At 33.9% G+C, this 21551-nt stretch overlaps 1 protein-coding gene, 1 long non-coding RNA gene and 1 other non-coding gene across 3 annotated transcripts; all 3 read right to left on the reverse strand.

Annotated features, from left to right (window-relative positions):
- Positions 1-454: 454 nt before the first annotated feature.
- Positions 455-13225, reverse strand: LOC119634702 (cytochrome P450 4c3). Its single transcript, XM_038029017.1, has 7 exons — positions 12991-13225; positions 2677-2792; positions 2504-2620; positions 2147-2306; positions 1998-2067; positions 870-1435; positions 455-795 (listed from the first exon to the last, which is right to left on the reverse strand). The coding sequence occupies exons 1-7, from the start codon at positions 13223-13225 to the stop codon at positions 455-457; spliced, it is 1605 nt and encodes a 534-aa protein (XP_037884945.1).
- A 3969-nt stretch (positions 13226-17194) lies between these two features.
- On the reverse strand, positions 17195-17359 carry LOC119635220. Its single transcript, XR_005247037.1, has one exon. It is a non-coding gene; the product is annotated as a U1 spliceosomal RNA (small nuclear RNA).
- Positions 17360-19280: 1921 nt separating this feature from the next.
- On the reverse strand, positions 19281-19968 carry LOC119635177. Its single transcript, XR_005247027.1, has 3 exons — positions 19900-19968; positions 19564-19833; positions 19281-19507 (listed from the first exon to the last, which is right to left on the reverse strand). It is a non-coding gene; the product is annotated as an uncharacterized LOC119635177 (long non-coding RNA).
- Positions 19969-21551: the final 1583 nt, after the last annotated feature.

Here is a 21551-nt window from a genome sequence, read left to right on the forward strand (position 1 = left end):
AACAAACTCAGGTTGCTAAGGGCAATCTTACTGACATATTATAGCTCGCATCTTCACATCACATCAGACATTCGTAGTTCCAGTGCATTAGAAATCATCGGATAGTTAATGAGAGTTAAATATTTTTATATATTATTCAGTAAATTTGTTAAGATATTTACAGTAAAAGTCTTAGCATAAGCAATTTAGAATCCGTCGTACAAAAATAAAATAACATTGGAATAAACTAAAATTTAAATTATTTTAACAAACTATTTAATTATTTACAAACTTACATACGGCCGGGTTTGTCCAATATTGGCATCTAACTTAAGCTAATTTAGATCTCCTTAGTATGCTATATACGAGAGAAATATATATATAAATATGGTGCATTTATACGCTATATATGTAATTAAATTTAAGGCAAGATGAGTTAAAGGAGGGTATGGTTGGACATGCTGTGCATGCTAACCTAATCACGTTTCGTGATTTTAATACGTAAACCACCCTTGGGGCGCAATATTAATTCACTTAGAAGTGTTAAATCTTCACGTCTATCGACAGCCTCGATCTTAAATTTGCGCAAAACTGTCGAGATGACAGCCTTCTCTTCGAGTATGGCGAATTTCTGGCCGATACAATTGCGTGGACCTGCACTAAAGGGTATATAAGCGAACGGGTGACGACCGACGCAATTCTCTGGTAAGAAATTATCGGGATTGAACTGCTCTGGTTTGGGGAATACGCGGGGATTACGATGCAACATATATGTCATGATAATAGCAGTAGTGCCAGCGGGCACTAAATATTCTCCTAAGGAGGAAAAAACAAAAACAAATTTTTTTCCAAATTTTACTTTAAAATAAGCAAAAGTTTCGTCTAATTACCGATTTGCACGTCTTCGCCAATACTGCGTCCCATCATTGGTACGGAAGGGAACAAGCGCAGAGCATCCTTAATGCAACATTCCAAGTAACGCATATCAAGAAGATTTTTCATGGTAGCTGGACTCTCGCGATCATCGCCAAATATTGACTCCAATTCTTCTACTACACGTTCTTGATATTCGGGGTGACAGCCTAGCAAGAATAACGTCCACGATATGGCGGCCGAAGTGGTGTCATGACCTTCAAACATGAATGTATCCACCTCTTCACGTATGTCATCGTTTGACAGTTTAGCACCATTTTTCGAGTATTGTATTAACAAATCCAAGAATGCCAAACGTTTCTTTTTACCCAAATCATCGTAACCGTCTGTTATATTGCTAATCGTATTATTATTGAAAGCATTATCAGATAATTCCGCTTTGCGCTCGCGTATCACTTTATTGGAGAAGCCGTGCAATGTGTTGATGTAATTGCGATGACGTTTAAAATCTCTAGTCAGACGGAATATGGTATCAAAGTGTAGCCACACTTTTGCCTGGCGATTTTGTACAATTTCACCAATGCTGCGCAAGAAGAGAAACGTAAAAAATATTATATACATGCATATGTATGTATATGTTTACCTCTATCAGCGAGGTGTATAATAATATAAATAATATTTAGAAAATAAATTTTCAATTTGCGAAAACTAAAGCACAGGATGCTTATGTGATGTTATGTGTTAAGCAAAAACAATTGCTTTCAGTTTATTTTCTCTCTTTTATGCCACAAGAATCGCTTTGACATGTTAATCCTACTAATTTTTCACACGAACGACACCAAACCTCAAATTGAATCTCCTGTCAGTCAATTAAATGTGTATGCGAACATGTCATCTTACTGTCAAATAATGATAGATTTCATAAATTCAAGTATTCGCGCCGATGTATGATAGCTTTCACGGAGACTTTAGTTAAATTTCGGAAGCAATTAACCTGAGTTTTTCGATTGGAAAATCAACAACATTTTTCTTATGCATCTTATATAAAATAATCTAATATATAATGAGTCCTTAAGATAAACAAATTCATTAATTTATTTTATAAACCTTAAGCTCAGTATATATATATGACGCTTACGACTTACCCATAAACCGCTTTAACATACTCAGATTCGCTATTGCTCTGAGCACAAATACTGCGTCCCATAGCGGTTTCTAAGCGAGTGAAAAGAAAGTCAAATATCGTTAGAAGAAAATTTTGATTTAATTGACTATATCTCGTCTATATATTTACCGCAGACAATGTCCAAAGTACATAAAGTGACGTAAGGGAATAGATTGAAAGCTTCTGATCCGACTTCATGTTCCAGTTTTCGTGTTAATATAACACTTTGTTCGTTGAACACATCAATGAAATCGTCGAGAATTTTGAAGTGAAAAGCAGGCGTTAATATCTGCGGAAATTAACGGTTTCGTGATTTTTATACGCAAATTTAATTATTGGTAAAAGTAATTACTAATTAGCATGAATTACTTTTTAGAACTCATTAAGATTCTTATCATAAATGGCTCGAGATAATAAAGTACAATATAAACGAACAGTAGTGTTAATGCAAAAAAATCAAAAAAAAAAAAACTCATAAATACCGACCTTTCTCCTAGAATGCCATTTTCGGCCAAAACTGGTTAACAGACCCGTACCGAGCCAAGGCTGCAAATAGTCGTAATCGCGACTTTTATCAATGAATTTCTGACTATTTAATACGGGCTGTAAAGAAAGACACTGGATATCAGTTGCTTTAAGGAATCTTTTCAAAAATTTACCTCAACAGTTTCGGGATCGAATAACAATACATAGGGAGATGTACCCTTCCATATCTTATTAATACCATAGCGATTTCCCCATAAACGTTGCGAGCCCGTAATTCGCGCAAATAGTTCTGCAAGCATATAGAAAACAAAATGAATGAGAATTAAATGAAAAAGACTTAAAATGCTGTACTCATCCAAAACCGACCATTAAATACCCTACATCATGTTGCTTAAAAGAAGAGAGAATTCTTTACTTATTTTCCTCATGAAAGGCCAAAAATTACTCTTTATGGCGCTATGAAGCTTTATTTATCGTGAGTCCTTATATAGAAAAAGGATGGCTCATTATAAACCCAAGCTGGCACAGTTACGTTATATCATTCCTTTTTGGATCAATTTTCCTTATAAAATATTAAAAATGATACTGCGCTGCCATAGAAGGGCTTTTACCTAAGTAGCCTAGTGGGTAAGAATCGCAATCACGCAAGTCAGCGTTCGTGGATTTAATCCCCTGTGCGTTGGAGTTCACTTTAGTTGTAGCTTCAATCGTTAAAAAGTTTAGGGGTGCACCCCTCTGAGTGATCGGTGAAAAAAAGAAATATTGTTGGAGGTAAGGTGTTCAAGTAAGCATTGCAACCATTTTTCAAGAAGCTGCGACAGACAATTCGCATAATTATATTATCTTTTCTTACACCTTTTTAGATCAAACACATTTTGCAAACATTAAATGGCATTTTCGCAAGCAATTGAAAGTAATTTACTTCCAACTTGAGCGTTCAATTCCCACATGAAATTCGTAGAAAGTAGACGCGTATCAAGATAAATTACATAATTAAGGAAATTATTTTCCATACATGAGAAGTATATGATGGCTTCCTTCATTCCCCGCCCAAAACCTTATAGTCTTTCAAAATAGCCGTGAAGTAGATATGTAGATGAACTCGATTGTTTATTTAATACGAATGGCGAGACTAAGTACTAACTTTAAAGTTACGCGTTAAAATCTGTCATAATTATAATAATTTATTGTTCATTATGTAACATCTTTTATGTGATTTTTTTTTTTTTTTCTCTTTTTGTTTTGCCATTTTTCTACAAATTGACCGCGAGACGTGTGCATAAATTAACCCATAACTCCGTAATTTATTTGCTGACTGATTTTCATTGACTTCATTTGTTCATTTTTATTGTAGATAAACACCATACATATGCAAATAATTTAAAAGGCGGAAAGATTTTTGCTTTTATAAAAAATTAATAATTCTTTTCTTTAACTGCATTAATTTCATAAGTTAATGACCAAAACTTTTTTTTGGAAATTAATCTGTGATTCAATGGTAAACAATTTACATCACAACCGACATTTGCCGATCGGCTCGTGAAATTTTTTCAGAAATATTCTACGGAACAATGTCGAAGCAAAAGCAAGAGTTTTTTTTTTGGATTATTTTCTTACCGCAGATGTAACAACCAATGCATTTAAATGTTCCGGTTCAAGTACGTTAATTGGCCGTTACACATTCCACTTTGATGTGCAAGCTGGTGTTCGCAAAATCAAACGAATCAATATCAACCGTAAGAGCAATTAAAAGCTAATTTGAGATAAATCCAAAAAATGTTCACTTAAACTGTTTTTCTTTTCTCGGTGCAAACAAAATAACTAATTAAGCAAACCTTAATACTATTATGGTATTTTTTTTTTTTTTTCACTTTAAAAAATTAAACAACTTGCTCTGAATGTCTTTTTAAGGAAAACACAAGGATACGAAAAATTTAGTAGTTAGCATCAAAAAAATGATGTGCTTTTGCTCTTTCCTCTTCTCGTTAACCTGCAATGGTCAGGCAAAAAGAGAAGACAAAGTTCTCTGCTTAATGCAGATATAAGACGGATCGACAAAAAGACGCCTAAAAACATAGATAAATGGACATACACACAAATGGGGAGTCGAATTGACAATGAAGTTGACAATCTGATGGCTTGAGGGGCAGACTGATTGGCAAATACGTAAACACACACTTGCAGGCGATTTCGAGGTTGTTCAACGTCGAGTGGAAAATTGAATGGGCGAAGAATCTCACTATAAGCAACAGTTTTTTTAGAAAAACTTTACAAGGGGCCTCCCTACAGTGCTACTCACAATACCACAAATGAACAAGCATTTAGCTCTAACGATATCTTGACGAGTATATGACGAGTATAAGGCCTAGACAGTTTAAAGTATACCTTCATGCAAGAACCCTGTTCAGAACATAACATTTTCTTAAGCGGTCAATGTGCACGTCTTCCACCGTCTTTTGTTAGAAAGTTCGCTATAGGCGTAGAAGCCTAAAGGTTGATATGTGCGCCACAACGTCCAGGTCACTTAAAAACTCCACTGCAAAAATTGATCTAAAATTTAATTTGATTACGTGGACTCCAGCTTATGCATCAAAAATCGCCACAAGGCGATCCATCTTACTATTGTTTGTGAGAAGAGCTCTCAATAAACTGCGAGTTCTTATTATACTTTAGAAAACATTGTTTTCCGATGTGCTTAACGATATCATTTCATTTACCGCAATTATTTTCAAGTAAATGTCATCGTGTCATAGAGTACTTGGCAGAGAGAATTCTAAGAGTCATTGTTGTTGATATTAAAAACGTGATTGTCATTAGACGTAGTGCAGCTGTAAAGCACATAAAGTGCCTTGAACTTTCTTACTTACTCAGCAAATAAGGAAATATTCTACATATATATATGGTCTGTTCAAGACATTAGAACAAGGTCGGTATTCTGCCGAATAAAGTGAAAAAATCACAAGTTGTTGCATTTAGCTTGAAAATCATCAAATCTTTACATTGTCTTGTTCGAAATGAATCTAAATAATGAGTAAAAGGAACAAACGCCGAGACGAATGCATATTCTATGACCTTAGATTTGCAACAAAACTCGTATCCTTTCTATTCGTTTCATCTTTCGCTAAAGCGAGTTGTATTTCGAGTCGCGGTTTTATAGCCGTTATGCACAAATAACGGCAAGAATAAAATTTATATAAATTCAAGTGTTGCGCAATGTGCAAAAGTCATCTATCATTGTATAAGACACAACACGAGTACATATGGTGCTCGCATCAGGTTTGTGGCATTCAATTTTATTTCAAACATTCTGTTCTCGATTATCGTTAGACCAAAAATGTTAAATGTTGATTTTTGGCTTTTAGATTGTTTCTGCATTTCTATACCGCTTCTAACAAAACTTGAAGGTCATCAAGTCTCTAACCGAAAAACGCAATTTCAAATAAATTTTATGCAGAATATCAAAAACATCACTTGCACACACGCACATGAAATTTCGACATCCAAAAAAAAACAACATCAATGCACAGTTACTTATAAAATTCTTATTAATATTTTAAAATTAATTCGAATTTTCAAATAAAAAAAAAAAAAAAAAAAAAAATTAAAAATAGACACAACAAACAAGAAAACAAGAAAAAAATTGTGTACGGCTTATGACAAACTTTATGTGTCCTACACTTAAGAGGGAGGTTCGAAACTGTTTCAGTTTCTGAATTACGATTTGGACGGACGGATCGACAAAATTAAATTGATTTAATGATTAAGTCTTAACATGGGCAGCAACAGAGGGGCAGGCGAGCAAAAGGAACCCAATTTCAAATTTAAAGCCGACCTATAACCAAGCTTGAATATCTTAATCCAACTTTTTGGAAATTAAAACTTCTTTTAAACAGTAGCATTGAAATAAAGAATGGACGGACGAACGAAAGCATACTGATTCAAAGTTCCAAATTCAAGGAATTGGCACAGAACGTATGCACGAAAAACTTCATTTCAATAATATAAACTAAACTTTCCCATTTTGGATATTCTACGTAGGCCCCACTATAACGTAAAGCGAATTTAGAAAACTTTGCGCATCCTGGCAACAGATTGCTTCTTAACTTAAAGACACAAGACAAGTCTGTACATATCGAGTAGAGTCGATTTTTTAGATTTTGGATATTCAATCAATCAATAGATTAACGGGCGGATAGATGGACGGAGGGACAGATGCAGAAATGCAATGGAATTAACCGAAGTAAAAGCATCCTTTACTTGCAATTTCTGAGCCTTGTGGCAGGGGTCATTGTATCCTTCTTTTTTGGTGGCGAACTTCAATCAAGAGAATTAAGAGCATCGTGAATACTTTATCTCGAATTTCAGCTACCTATCATCTAAATAATCTTTAGTAATCCTAAGAGTGGCAGATACATGGTTAAATCTATCCTTAACCTATTGTAAAATAGTTGTGACAAATCTTAGATGGAGTTCTGCTGTCGCTGCAAGCCCGTTGACAGCGGTATTCTCGAATTTCAGGTATATTTTTTAAAACACGAACAGGGATTTTGCCAAGTCGAGCCAGGATTTTAAATTGCTTAAGGTCACATTAAAGCCTTTCGGTTGTGAACGACACGGCAAAGTCGTCTTGCAATCAAAATCGAAACAAGAAGAGGAAAACACTGTGAAATAAGTACTTAAAGCGTAATTATGAAAAAGATGGAAGTTCTCATTATTGTGTAAATGTTAGATATAATTGATGATTGTTTGAAATGAAGATTGTGCTTAGATCAGATTGTTGAGGTGCGTTCTCAACTGCTACTAAAAAAAACACTCAATAGGAAAAACAATAAAATGATGGGGAGCGATTAGTCTCCACTTGGAGTTTAACGATCAATCATCTTTTGACATTGACTATACTTGTGTGTGTGTGTGTGTGTGTGTATGTATGTATGTATATGCGCATGTGTGGGCATAATCGCTGTTTTTTTGGTTGAATTTTTCTAATTTTATTTTATTTTTCAACTTTAATTACTTGGGTTTTTAAAGAGCTACTAATTATCCATTTGATTTTGTTCTTATAAATCCGTGGTCGTATGATTGCAGTCTTTTTTTATTTTTTAAATATTTTATTTATGTATTTATTTTTTTTTGTTTTTTTTTTTTCGTTTTGTTTATTCAAACACTGTGAGATTGCCTTTAGTGGTTTTCTTGTTTTTCTTAAGTCTTGCAAACACACACAAACATCACACCGTCAAAGAAAACTTGTTTCGTGTACTTAATAAAATCCATAGCATTGAAACTCTCTAAACGTACATAAAGAAATATTTTATGAATCGTAAATATTCGAATAACAATACTTTGCATAATTTTTGCAAGTATTTTTTCAAACAGAAAAAAAAAAACAAAACAATTTGTCTTTCATGACGAAAAATACAAGAAAGAACTCTTAGAATAGTGTTTCTCGTAAACAAAAATACCGAGGCCACGAAAAACGTTAGTAACTAACTAACTAACTAACTAACTAATAACTTTGTTATTATTCATCTTTATCACGCTACACGAACCCATCGATCCACATACATATATGCGTGTAAGCTTACATCAAATTACAATACCGATGCCGTGAAAATGAATTGATCTTTCTTTTCATGACTTTTACGACAAACTACTTAAGTTTCTATTTTAACCTTGCCTCGAGACCATACCAAAGACCGCACACATATATGCATGCTTATGTGAACCTACGGTAAACACATACACTTGTGTTTATGTTTATTTGAAGAGACAATTTGTTATGTTATTTGTCATGTACTGACTCGAATATTTCAATTTTTCAACTCACATTTTATTACCTATCACTTGCTAACAAAGATTTTTTTAATTTATTGATTTCTTCCTACACCCATCACAGGCAGACGGTGTACTAATTACGTTATATGGTTTGTAAGATCGACAATCATGCATCGGAGCCGATACAAAGTGTAAATGAAAAAAACGCGAGACTCTTTGTTAACTTCGCAAGATCCCACCAAACACCTATTTGCTGTGGGAACTTGCGGGAGCACTGCATGTTTAACTTAAAATTCATTATATTCCCTGTTGAAAGTGTTTTGTCGATGTTCGATATTTGAATATAACGAAGCAATTTCTCAAGGCCCTGAAGCAATAGATAATAGATAAAATGCGGATCATACATGCGACGAAAACCCAATGTACAAAAAACACTGCAAAAATTAAAATTCAATATATATAAAATAAAAAAAGAGTAAACGAAGACAATGCCTTTTAAATTGCCCCTACCTATCCGTCCAGGTGGACGAGCATGATGGCACGATCGCGATCGTGTTCGCACTTTAAAACTTTAGTCTTCGAATTTATTTCTTGGACTAAATTAATTACAATAACAATAATAATCTTAGTGAACATAACTCACTTATAGTCTATGGCTTGATGCATGGCCTGCCTATATGACATAGAGATATGGCCGATTGCCACACGCTTACTTATGCCAATCTGTTGAACTTGTTAACCCGTAGAATCGTTTCGCTAGCCGTTAACTGGATTTCAGTTTTCTGTGTCAATTTTTGCACCCCTAACACAGACAGACAGAGACAAGAACAAATGGGCGTACAACCAACCTTAATAAGTATATCCGCGCGCAACAAACGATATGATCAAACTAGTACACTCCCGGCTTTCGATGGGCGTAGCAAGTAAGCGGAGATAGTCGTAAAGCTCTATCGCTTCATATGAATAACTTAAGCTTCTATTTATGGCAAAATTACACCTCCTCAAATTTTTAAATTTCTCTCTCTTAGGCATCAACGAAAAGTAAGTGTATGCTAATTTTTTTCGCTACGTGTAGGTAGACATTTTTAAAGTCAAAGTATTTCTGTAATCGCTTTGTCTGTCTGTTGCTTAAATCATTATAAAGAGGAAAGTTTTCAGTTTTTGCACATATAACCAAAACCAAGCCGAAATTGCTATATATATTAAATTTTGATATGTTTGCTTAGCAGACCTTAGCAACTTCGAATGGGATTCTTTTGCAATTTTCGTTACGTTCCATATGGACGTGAAAGGTGTGAAGTTCGTATTAAAAATTATTTGGAAACAAGTCTCACTCCTGTCATTATCGTTATTTCCAAAATTTATTCATTTACTCAGCAGATGTTAGACTAACTTCAGAGACCTTATGGCATGCATTCTTGCTTGTTCTTAAGCTAATGCTAACAAAGCTAATGAATGTAATTTTAACATACGCGGTTTTTTTGACAAGAAATTTCCTAAGAATATCTTTCAGCAGCAATTAAAGACGATAACTAAACGTGTAGCTACCAATATAGACAGTAGATATTTTTCTTCTACTGGGATGCGGAAAAAGATCCGTTCAATTCAGGAGAATGAAACAAACGATTCCCTCAAAGAGTGCATTCCATCCCACTTGGGGGATCTTCTCTATAAATATAGATACGGTAGTGATGAGGAAGGATTGTCTGCAGAGCACTGTAGCAATAGTTCCATGTCTTGAAGCGAACTCTAACTTCGTCTTATTACTTTTATTGCGTTCTTAACAGAAGCAATCGAAATAATGATTTATTGATCCGATTGATCGATTCGTTACTTGCGTGTCATAAGTGATGGATTTATTTTCATTTTTTTTTTTTGTAATTTTAACCGTCATTGCAGAGAACAGAATATTAACATGATCGCATCGAATATCAAGAACAGAAAAGGGCCCACGTTGCTATCTTTATCTCATAACGGATTTCAAAGACCTTAAGAAGATATTGAAACTTAGGAAACTATTGAAAAGTGCTTTAGATGTGAAAATTTTTCTTCTTTTAAATTCAGAAAAGAAAGCACAAAAACCGTAAGAAAAGCATGCTTGTAATTCGACTTTTATTATTTGTGTAAATATTTCTTGACACTGAACAAAAGTCTTATTTAAAAATTTTATGGTTTTTTATTTACTTATTTCTTTCTTAATAACTCTTAATACCTTAAAATGAACTTGCTTCAAACATAGAAGAAAAAAAGAAGAAAACAAAGAAAAAACGCCTTTGAAATATGTTTAAATAATAAACTTGAGCTTAGAGAAGATCAATGGCCACTAATTGATTTCAAATTCATAATATCCGCATCAAAAAAAAAAAAAAAAAAAAAAAATGAAATTGAAAATATTACGACATAAGCCTACTCCGGCATACGTTAACACTAATGCAAAGATATTTACTTAAAAAAAATGCATTCGAGTGAAGGGAAAATATGATGACCTCTTAAAGAGTTAATTTTTCATCAAGTTTCTCTTGCTTACTAGCAAAGAAGCTGTTGACCTTTCTATACTTGCCCATGGGCACGAAGGTCAAGGTGTTCTTACTTACTATTCTTCATCCAATGATGGTACGAAGTCTACTTTTTGTTCATTTCTTACCAATGCAATAAACCAAATAAGAAAAACAATTAAAAATTGCTACCTAACTTCGACAGGCAAACATACGAAAAATGGCGCTTATCTTGTGCCCACAACTCTTGAAAAATTCAAATTTTCCACGGAAAAAATCTCCTGCAAGCACTTCTGGAATTTTTAGGCGACAACTTTTTTCTAAAAGGAAAAAATTCTTAACACTCCTGAGCAAATTGACAGCGACAGTAAACATATTGAAGCTTGAACGTCGAACGCATCCATGGTGTAAAATTTATGAAATAGAGAAGTAATGGTCGGGTAATTTTTAAAGCATAAAGAAGCAACGAAATTAAAATTTTAGTGGCCATTACAAGGCCTTTTGCCCCGACAGTGTTAATGAATTTAGAAAGACAAGACGTACGACCCAATATTGCGAAAACGAACCAAGGTAGCCATTTATTACTTCATAAGAAACTCCGCTCTACAGTTAACTCCTCAATTGAAAAACTCGAGTATAAATGAAATCTTTAAACCCAACATTAACTATATAACAGCATTAATGTAGAATAAACACAACGCAACCAATAAGTAATACCGATTTTCCGAAATCACAACACATTCTTAGTCGATTTAAGTTCGCTCAATAAACACATCAGTAGCTTATGAAACGACTTACTGGAAAGGGAAAATCGCAATTGAACTATGTTCTAACCACCTTCGGGGTAAAATGTATCAATGGTTGAAGAGTATGCAGCATAGTTTTTGGGAGGTTTAAATAAACTGACTTCTTGTGCAAGTAAACACAATATTCAAAAGGCAATGCTGCTGAATCACAAAATTGAACAGAACTGATCTAGTCTCCACCATCGAGCCGATAATCGAACCGAATTGGGAGAGGATCAGCAGTGAATCTGAACTTGAATTTTTACAAGGAAAACTTGTTTAGATTTGGCGTCTGTCCCAACGAACACTGATAGTATCTGCAACGTTTGCAACGTCCACAAGTAGGCTTCACAGAGCGTATAAAATATGTAAAGTACTCTCGATCAGCATCAAATAATGCGGCGATTTACTCATGACTGTCTGTCCCGCCTGTATGTATCTGCTTGACCCCAAAACCAAGAAAAGGGCAAGTTGTTGCTCTCAAGTTACTATTAAAAATGGGGCAAAACACGGGAAGGACACGACTGTACTCAGGGAATTTTTTCTTACGGATTTTTTTCTTCACTACTCATAACCAACCTCCCCCGCCTTCTCTTCTCCCGCTCTCTCTCTTCCTCCCCCGTTTTTAGCACTTGCCTGACGCGCTGACCACTAGACCATAAGGCACTTGCATTATATTCTGTTTAAATCTTTAACATACGGTAGAATGCAATCCACTGATAAGCTCTGTTGGATGTAGAACTATTTCAAATTTTCACTTTAAATAAGTATTACGCTGTCCCTCTAGGGATAGTCAGCCATAAGATTTTCAATTTCAGTTCAATTAAATATGTATTTGCTCTTTTATTAAGTAAGCTTCGTGCATAAATAATAAAATGTAGAAAACGGGGCATTATTCATTTTGCAATCAAATAAATAAATGCACAGTCTTGTGGAAAAAATCACATTCAAGGTTAAACGCTTTAATATACTTTTGCAAACATAACATAGCAATGCACCATGAGGGTTGGAAGGGTGATGAATTTAATTAAAGGAAACGTTTCCGAGCCATGCACAAGAACGAGACATAAGAAATTAAAGGAGACGAGCCCCTCTAAGACTTGTGGCTTCAACAAAAAAAAAGAAAGGAAAAATGCAAGAAGAGAATTATTAAAAACATAATGATGACCTTAGAGCGAGGACTGATTTGGATTTCATACGGATTGTATTTGAAACTTTTTTGTAAAAGTTTTATCTCCCTATGAATAGGTCCAATGTTTATCGTAGAGAGCGCAACATAAGATGCGAAGCGTATTGAACACTTTGATGAAATATTTTATACTTTCGTGTGTAAAATTTGTAATTTGCGTAAACACTTAACACTTTCGTATTATAACATACAGCAAAATTTTATGGGTTTATTTATTTACTTTTATTTATTTATTTATTTATTTACCGTCATGGTCTACATTCAACTCGATGGCATTGCCCAGAAACGGTAACGATGATGGTCCAGGAATTTTCTCAATTAATCTTACGAGGCGAGCGCGACGTTTATTGTAAATCACCAAAAATACAATTAAAGCGGCCGTTAAGAAAACAGTTATGGGCGAATAGCCGGAAATGAATTTTACGGTCTTCGTTAACAAAACACTTTCTGCTATTAAATTAGTTATGATCTTCCCAGACATACTTGATTTAATTTTCTTTTCTTTTTTTTTTGCAAGAATTTTTCAGTTAAAAAAAAAGAAATATTTTATTTTGTTTATTTAATTTTAATTTAATTCTTGAGCGTCCGTTAAATTTGAAAATGATATTGGCTTACCGCCAGATCAATCTCTACCGAGTTGTTTCAGTAGCTCTGGTCGGATGTCAACTAACACCAGCTCCGCGATTGCATAAAAATTTAAAAAGAAGTTTTAAGAGAATGAGAAAAAATTAATCGGCATAATTCAGTTGTTTAAGATTTTTGTTTTTTTTTGTTTTTTTTGTTTTTTTTTTTTTTTTTTTTTTAGTATTGAAATTCACAAAAATTGTATGCGACTAGCGTTGTACGATGGATGCTGTTATAACGCTGGTGTACAATTATTTAAGCGTTAACTAAAAATCTAAGCAAACCGCACAACTCACTCGCACAACACTAAACAACAAAAGAATCAAAATACAATATGTGCACAAACAAACTGGCTCCGGATGTAAAAACTCTTTGTTTCGCTTCATTATTATAGCGGCCGTTCGTTTGTGCTCCAAACACAAGCACTTTGTTGATGAATTACATCTTATGCTTCCCGCAAAGCAAAACTAAATGCTTCTATTTTTCCAATTTTCGATACATTCACGATGATTTCATTAATTTCATCAAAACTCATTCGTTGTGACTTTGGAACAAAAAAAAAACCCTTAAGACTTCCAGCAAAGAAAACCTCTCATGACTGCATTACATTAGAAGGGAACCCATAATCCATATAGAGCTGAGAGTTGGCATCTGTCATTGACTTCAAAAGTGGCCAGAGTTCGCTAGCGGTTAAACTCTCGAAGAACCGCTTAAAATCAGTCTTCAATTCAAAAACCTTCGGTGTGAGCGAAGGAACTCGTAGAGAGTCGTGCATTGCCACATGTTGTTCGTTTCAAAAGCGACCGCCGTTCACTAGGGATCAAATTCATGAAAAATCGTTTAAAGTTGGTCCTTGATTGAATTCGGTGCTAGCGGGAACTATTAATACGTATTTCAGAGGATGGATCCCATGCTTACGTATTCTCTTAACTAATTCTTGGATGTAGTCGTTCGACTTCCTCGCGCCCTATTGAAGCTCTTAACTTCTATTGCTGCAAATGATTCAAAATAATTCAGAGGATGCGCAGTTCACGGCGGAATGAAAAGAAAAATTTTACGTGAACTCAACTTCCTGGCCTTCACAAATTTAGTCGCCATTTTTTCAATATCTCGGCTCTTGTTTATTTCCTATTATACGGTACTTTTCTCATAGAGCGACTTGCCAAGAACTTCAAACTACGGTTCAGTTGCCGTAATGCCTCCATTACTCAATCTCTGTCCTTTTTCCTGAAGAGCGGCAAAGCGGCGGGTGGAGCATTTATTTTTAAATTTTCTTTTACTAAAATAATTTGCTTCAAATAATTATTAATCAATGTTGACAAATGTCTACAGCGTGATTGTCAAAATTTTATTTATTTATGTGATTCTTCAAATCTTATTAAAAATCACTATAAATCCGTACGCATTTAATGAAGGCGAAGACCAAATATCATAAATCTTTTACTAATGAGATGAAACCGTTTACGATAAGAAATTCCAGCTCTGTTGTGTGGTTAACGTGACTTAATTAATTGTTTACTGCCACTAAATGGGTGACGTGCTTCATATGTTAGACCCATTAAGTAAATGAAAAAAACAATAATAATTTTTATACCCTTTTTTTCATTCAAGTGTGAACGTACGCTGGGTATGATTAATGCAATATAAACGAAACAATTGTTTTAGATTTTATTTTAATTTTTCTTTTATAACACAATAGACAGCTTTTATAAAGATTACTTTATTATCCCTTATGCTTTGCCTTGCATATCAATTATTTGCTTAATTTTATTTTTATATTTAATGCAAAATTGAAATAGAGTTAGATTATCTAAAGCGTAGGATGTCTATGAAGAGCCTTTAAGCTTAAACTTTTTCTAATAACAACAGATATTAATTATGTGATGAACACTTTCGCAAACACTTTACTTTTTATTGCTTACAGTACTTTTTTTTCCGTACAGCATTTGTGATACAAGAGTGTGGTAAGTGCGTGTGGATGTATGCAATACCCAAAAGGCCTTGGGTATTGGCTTACCTTTTAGTATGCTGATCGAAACCGAACCATTTTCCGAATCGAGCTAAGCTTGTCTGTCCGTCTTGTCTTCTTGCGTCCAATAGACCGCACTTTTTGCGATATGTCGATGAAATTTGATACACCGGCGCACTTTAGGCGAATGATGGAACCAGTTTTTCGAACGCTCACCGTAGAAAGTCGTATTATGGAAAATCGGTAGTAAGACATTTAAAAGCCTGTTGTTACTTGTTATTGATAAAACGAACAATTATTAGAGGTCCTTACCTGAGACTATTTGGCTACTAAGTGGGCTGAAATCGTAATCAACACATTGTCTTCTTAATGCTTAAGTTAAACGACACCACACATGTATGACAAATGATTAAAGCTTAGAAGGCAATCCTGGTGGAGATCCTAAAGCCTTCTTCTTATGTATGTTTGAACATAGAGCACGCGTTGTTTTGCTGCAGCAAAAATTATATAAAAATATTTAAGCGGATAATGCGCGCCGCATATATATATTCATTCATTGATTGTGTGCAGCGCTTATGTCCGTTTCCATGCGCGGGTTCGAATCCCGTAGCTACTCAACATTTTTTTTCTTTTTTTTTTAATTTCTGCTTACACGTTAAATGCTTACATTATAAATAAATGGCGCGAAGCAGTTACTCAATTCGTTTGCAAACACATTGGATGCTTCATCAAGGAATGATAGTTTTCGTCATATATCCATAACATAGAAAAAAAAACTTTTTTTTTTGGATTTTATAATCTTTCATTTTAGAAAATTATTTCAATTAATTTGTTTATAAACAATAAACAATATTTCAGAGAATATTGACCGCCAAAAAGGTCATCATATATATCTCTTTTTTAGATATCTACTGATAAAAAAACTTGGCTGAAATTAATTAATTTGCCTTTTCAATAAAACAATCAATGAATGGCTAACAAAAGAAAAAATTTAAATTATTCGCGAAATAAACAAAAAAAAAAAAAAAAAAGAAATAAATATATTAATAAAAAACATAACGTTACTTTTAAGGCGGAAATAAACTTGGCCTTTATCGGTGAAAACTAAGTGGGTAAATAAAAATTAATTTATTATAACCAACCAACTCAAAAGTTCAAAAAGAAAACGCAAGAAAAAATTAAAAAATGCAAAAGTTTAACATAATAATACAATAACAAATATCTAAATTGAACATGAAACGGCAAACACATACCTGTAACCATATATACATACATACATACATACATACATAAGAAATATATCTTTTTGATTATAATCCAAACGAACATAACGTAAGAGGAAACTATAATCTTCATTTTAAAGCGAATATTGAACACCCATCACCACCAGCTGAGTTTAAAACGAACACAGTCTGCTCTCCCGTTTCTAAATTGCAGAAAACCTACATAAACAATGCATAACGAAAGATAGTTTATGAATATATGTTATTTTTATAAAATATATTCTTGAAAGTTGTTTGATCTGCGCAAGTGATTAGCGGACCGCACTTGTGTAAAAACATGTAAAAGCCGGGAAATCTCTTGATGCGAAATATAATGTGTTTAATGAGAGAGTGCAGCGATGCGTATCGACAAACCAAACGCAGTCACTTGGACTGGGCCGATTATGTGTTCCTAACATAAGGAGGGAGATGAATGCAATTAATAAAATCCACGCAAGTCATCTGCAGATGGTTCTCAAAACTGAAGCGAATTAAACTTTGTGTCATCATGTCCAGAAAGTCCCTAAAAATAATTGCAAAGTCTCTGCCCCTTCTTTTTCCAACAATATTCCTAAAATTATATTTATTACTTAATGTCGGGACGGCGCGAACGCCATTCCCGGCTACCAAAAATTACACGCACGAGTTATTCGCATTAGGAATAATCGCGGAGGTCAACTCAACCGAAAGTGCAATGGCCAAGCCTCACTCCGGGGGAACCGCCTTCGTGATCACGGTAACCCCTACGCCAGGTAAGTATGCTTTCAGCCGCTATGAAGCTATCATTTGTATCGCAAATTCCATAAACCGATTAAGAATTTTTGTATACACAAGCAAATAAATTATATGTTCTGTACAACATCCAAAGTGTTGTGTGTGTTTGTATGTTTGTGTTGTTTTCACGCTTTCGCTTGCTTTATTTGAGAATATATCTATCGAATGCTTAACACACAAGCATGTATATAGATATGTAAGTCTTTCAAAGAGTTCTTGTCAGAGAGAAGGCTTGACAACGTTTATTTAGGTGATGTGTGAAAATATATGTAATTATTTTTAATTATAATGTAAAATCGAGAGGTATTTTTTATTGTCTGTATTAGTTTTTAATCATTTTCTTTTTTTCGTAATAGATAGTAATAATAATAATAGTAATAATAATAATAATAGTAATGATAATATTTGAATTATTAAGCTGGCCGTCACGTGAGCAACATAGATTTATCCTCGATTTTTTCTTTTCAAATTAAGTTAACAAATGGTGCCATTTCTTCCCTGACATTGCTTGCTGGGATAAACTTCACTGTTCCGAACCGTTTCTCCGGGAAACTTATTTGCATACAGCTTAGTCATTATAGATATTTCAATAGTTTAACTGATATCTATAGTTTAATCTAAATATCGTATGCTTCGAATTCCATCAAACTAACTCTCCTAAGTACCCGCGCTTCGCTTATATCGCATCTTGACAAGCTTTTTATTTTGATTTATCAAAGAAATTTCTTTTAAAAACTCCTTTCTCGACCAATTGCTCGATGGACGTGCAAAGGGAGGGGAAGAAATGTGGAAAGAGATACAGATAGGGTAGTGGCAGACGCAGCCTAATGGGCTTGTGCCCAATCGGCACAAAGTAGGATCAATTTCTGTTCACACTAAACCATCGTTTAGATTGATGAAGACATCCGCAGGTGCTTCTCTTAATGGATATAAACATCTTACTTCCTTTTTCCATGCTCCCAACGCGGCTGACGACACTTTCAACGATTTTCATTTATGACACAACTTAGGAATCTTAAAACCAAGCACATAATATGCTTTGCACAGTGGCTCACTATAGAAGTAAACGGCTTGTATGGAAATCATAAACATTTTTTGAGGATGAACTATGCTAACAACAAATCCTTACGACCTAATGTTCTCGTCAGTCGCGGACATATTGTTCGTGTTCACAAGTTCTCGAAAAAGTATTAGATGCTTTTGAATAAACACTTGACAATTTCCCACGAAGAATTGGATTTTAGTTCGGATATTTTCCGCTAAATTTTAAGTTAATACACATGTATCGCCTTATTCGCGCCTCCATCTGCCACAATCAAATTGAAAATTCTATGACTTTAGTAAAACTTTGTCTATCTTTTGTCTAACCTACGCTTCACTGAATAAATACGACTTGATCGTAGTCTAGATTTAACATAGTATTTCCGACGAGGGACTACATTTCCTTGGCCGCCATTTTCATTGCCATGATTTTTGACTGTTCAAATTTGATAGGCAAGAAATGTAAATTGATTTATTTATGTACCTTCACTAATAACCTACGTCTTTCGCAAATCCAAACCTTGCAAGGAACAGATTCTCCCGGCAGTGAAGCTTAAGTGAATTACAAACGATCTTAGTTTACATTACTTATTACATTCGAATCTTTTTTAATGATGAAATGTTTGCATCACAATATTGGATGTTTATTCTATCTCCTCAAGATGGCTGTAAGCACCAGTCTACTTAATACGTGTACAGTTAACTAAATGGAATAGAAATCCCATTTCAAACTCTTTATTTTGACTCCTTATCAATGTGAAACTTAGTAAATTAGGTTTCTAAATAGAGTTATTTTTTATTACGAGGCTTTTCTTTCCTTGTTAAACCTAGAAGTTAAAACAGTCTCGCAATCCCATTGATAGCCATGGCCATCCGTTCTCTGTGTTTAGTACAGAAACTTTCCTTTAATCATGAATTAAAGTTGTGCAATAGAATTCCTTGTTTTCTCTTCACACATCGACGCTCTCAAGGCAAAATAGTACATTCCTCCTGTCTTTCGCAAAGAGGCTTTTGTACGCCAGGGTTTAATAAACTAAAGATGATCTTTATTCATGATTATCGCAGGTATGAGGCATTCCAACATATTTGTCGTCTAAAAAATTAAACGAATTATTTACAACAAATTTTTGTAATACCTAAACTACTTACCTATGCATGCTTTGCTTTCTCCTTAGCTCTTTTAACATATTTGAAACATTTTCCTTTGTTCTATATGCAGCCAAAGCAGGAAGCAGCAATTTACTTCAAGCAAATGAAAGTTCGCTGGCTTCATCCTTTGTTACCTACACATTCAACAACAGTTTTCATTAAACATTGATATGCATCTTCAATTAGTTCCCAGCTACGATGTCGTCCTTGCAATCATTTCGGTTTTTGGTTAATCTTATGGAGCATTTGTACTTCAATGTGGCTTTTACTCTAAAAATTGGAAGGCAACAGAATAATAGCTCCGAAGGTGTACCAGAAGCTTGAACACTTACTCACACTTGACAAATTCAAAAGTTATTGCTTTTAACATTTTATTTAGTTAATAATTTAGGCAGCAATAGCCTCCTCTTTTTATTGTTCATTTGTATATATTAACACTGTCTTTTTCAAACGCTCACCAACACTGCACGTAAAAGGTCTTGTTATTTACTGTCAAACAATGTTTTAGTGGTTGAAGTCTTTCTCGACCTGCTTTTCGTATATATTCTCTTGAAAAGAAAAGCGCAAAAAAACAACATTTTTTGTTGTCCTTTTTTTAAATATGAAATTTAAAAGAATTAGGCCGAATATTGTATCCTTACGACGCACAATTGTTGATATTTATCCTTATTCCTTTAAACATTGAAAAATGATGGGAAAACACTGCTAGTAACTTATGTGGTCCCACATACATTATGCGTATACAAATCGGCGTGAACTGAATCTGGGGTTAAGGATGTAGAATCCGTCAATCTAGAAGAGAAATTATCTTCCTCATGCATCAATTATCTTCGTCATACACCAAGGCTATTATTATAGATAAATATTTTATAAAACCTCTTATCCTATATAAATATTTGTGGATATTATTTAGTAGAAATATTTTAACATTATTGAATTAAAAACAGTCAGGATAATTCTGAATCAAAAGAATCCTCTATTTAACTGCCTAAAAACATCTAAAATGGGCAACGTAAAATGAATTTTTTCAGAATTTCCTAAGCTGTTAAAGTGAAAAGTGACCTCAAAAAAATTGAATACATATACGGCTAAGCGGCGTAAGTACGGGTTTCTCTCTAAAAAAAAAAAGAAAATTCAAAACAATCCTTTTTAAAAAATAAACACTCCTACAAAAGGCATCGAAACCATGCAAATTATAAATTTTACGCTTCTTGATGCGCCGCTGTGGTCGAGTAAGCAAAAGATCTCGACCAACACTTTAATGGTCGTGGGTTCAAATCTCAACTGCGGTAAAACTTTTTTTTAAAAACCGTTGGCCTTAGATGCTGGCACTTTAACAATTTTTTTGTCAAAATTTATTTCTCTGATTATTTTAATTATAATTATTAACAATCTGGTTAATTAATTAGGATGAAGAGCCGATAGCCTGTGTTGCTAGTGCTCAATGTCTTTTTTTTAGTCTAAGAATTCAATTCATTAGTCTAAAATTAAAATAATAATAAAATAATAATAATAATTAGGATGAAATTTGAAAATAATACTTTAAATGCTTACTACAGAACTTTACACTTATCTGCTTGTCTACACTGACGACCCAATAATAATAAGATCCATATTCTTCGATTTGTGTTCGGAATTCCAAAGATTTACATAAGTATGCAAAGGCCCTTATTCCTAGCTACCAAAATGCCAACATGCCGAGGAAAGAAGAAATTTTGCTACGTTTTTTTAACTGTCAGATGTTTAAAGAGTTCTATCTAAAAGCAAATATAGTTCATTCGTAAGCTTAGATCTAGCACTCTATTCCTAAATTTATACATATATATATATATCTACGATTGAACACAACGTAAATAGTACACAAAATAGCAGATATTTCGCAATAACTTTCGTTCCTGGAATTGTTGATTTTACTGATCCAACCATTAGTTTTATGCAACAGCCGTACTCTTAAATGATTTTCTTAACAAACAAATCTATGTCTGCTT

The sequence above is a fragment of the Glossina fuscipes genome, unplaced genomic scaffold, assembly GCF_014805625.2.
Source record: "Glossina fuscipes isolate IAEA_lab_2018 unplaced genomic scaffold, Yale_Gfus_2 3, whole genome shotgun sequence".
NCBI lineage: Eukaryota > Metazoa > Arthropoda > Insecta > Diptera > Glossinidae > Glossina > Glossina fuscipes.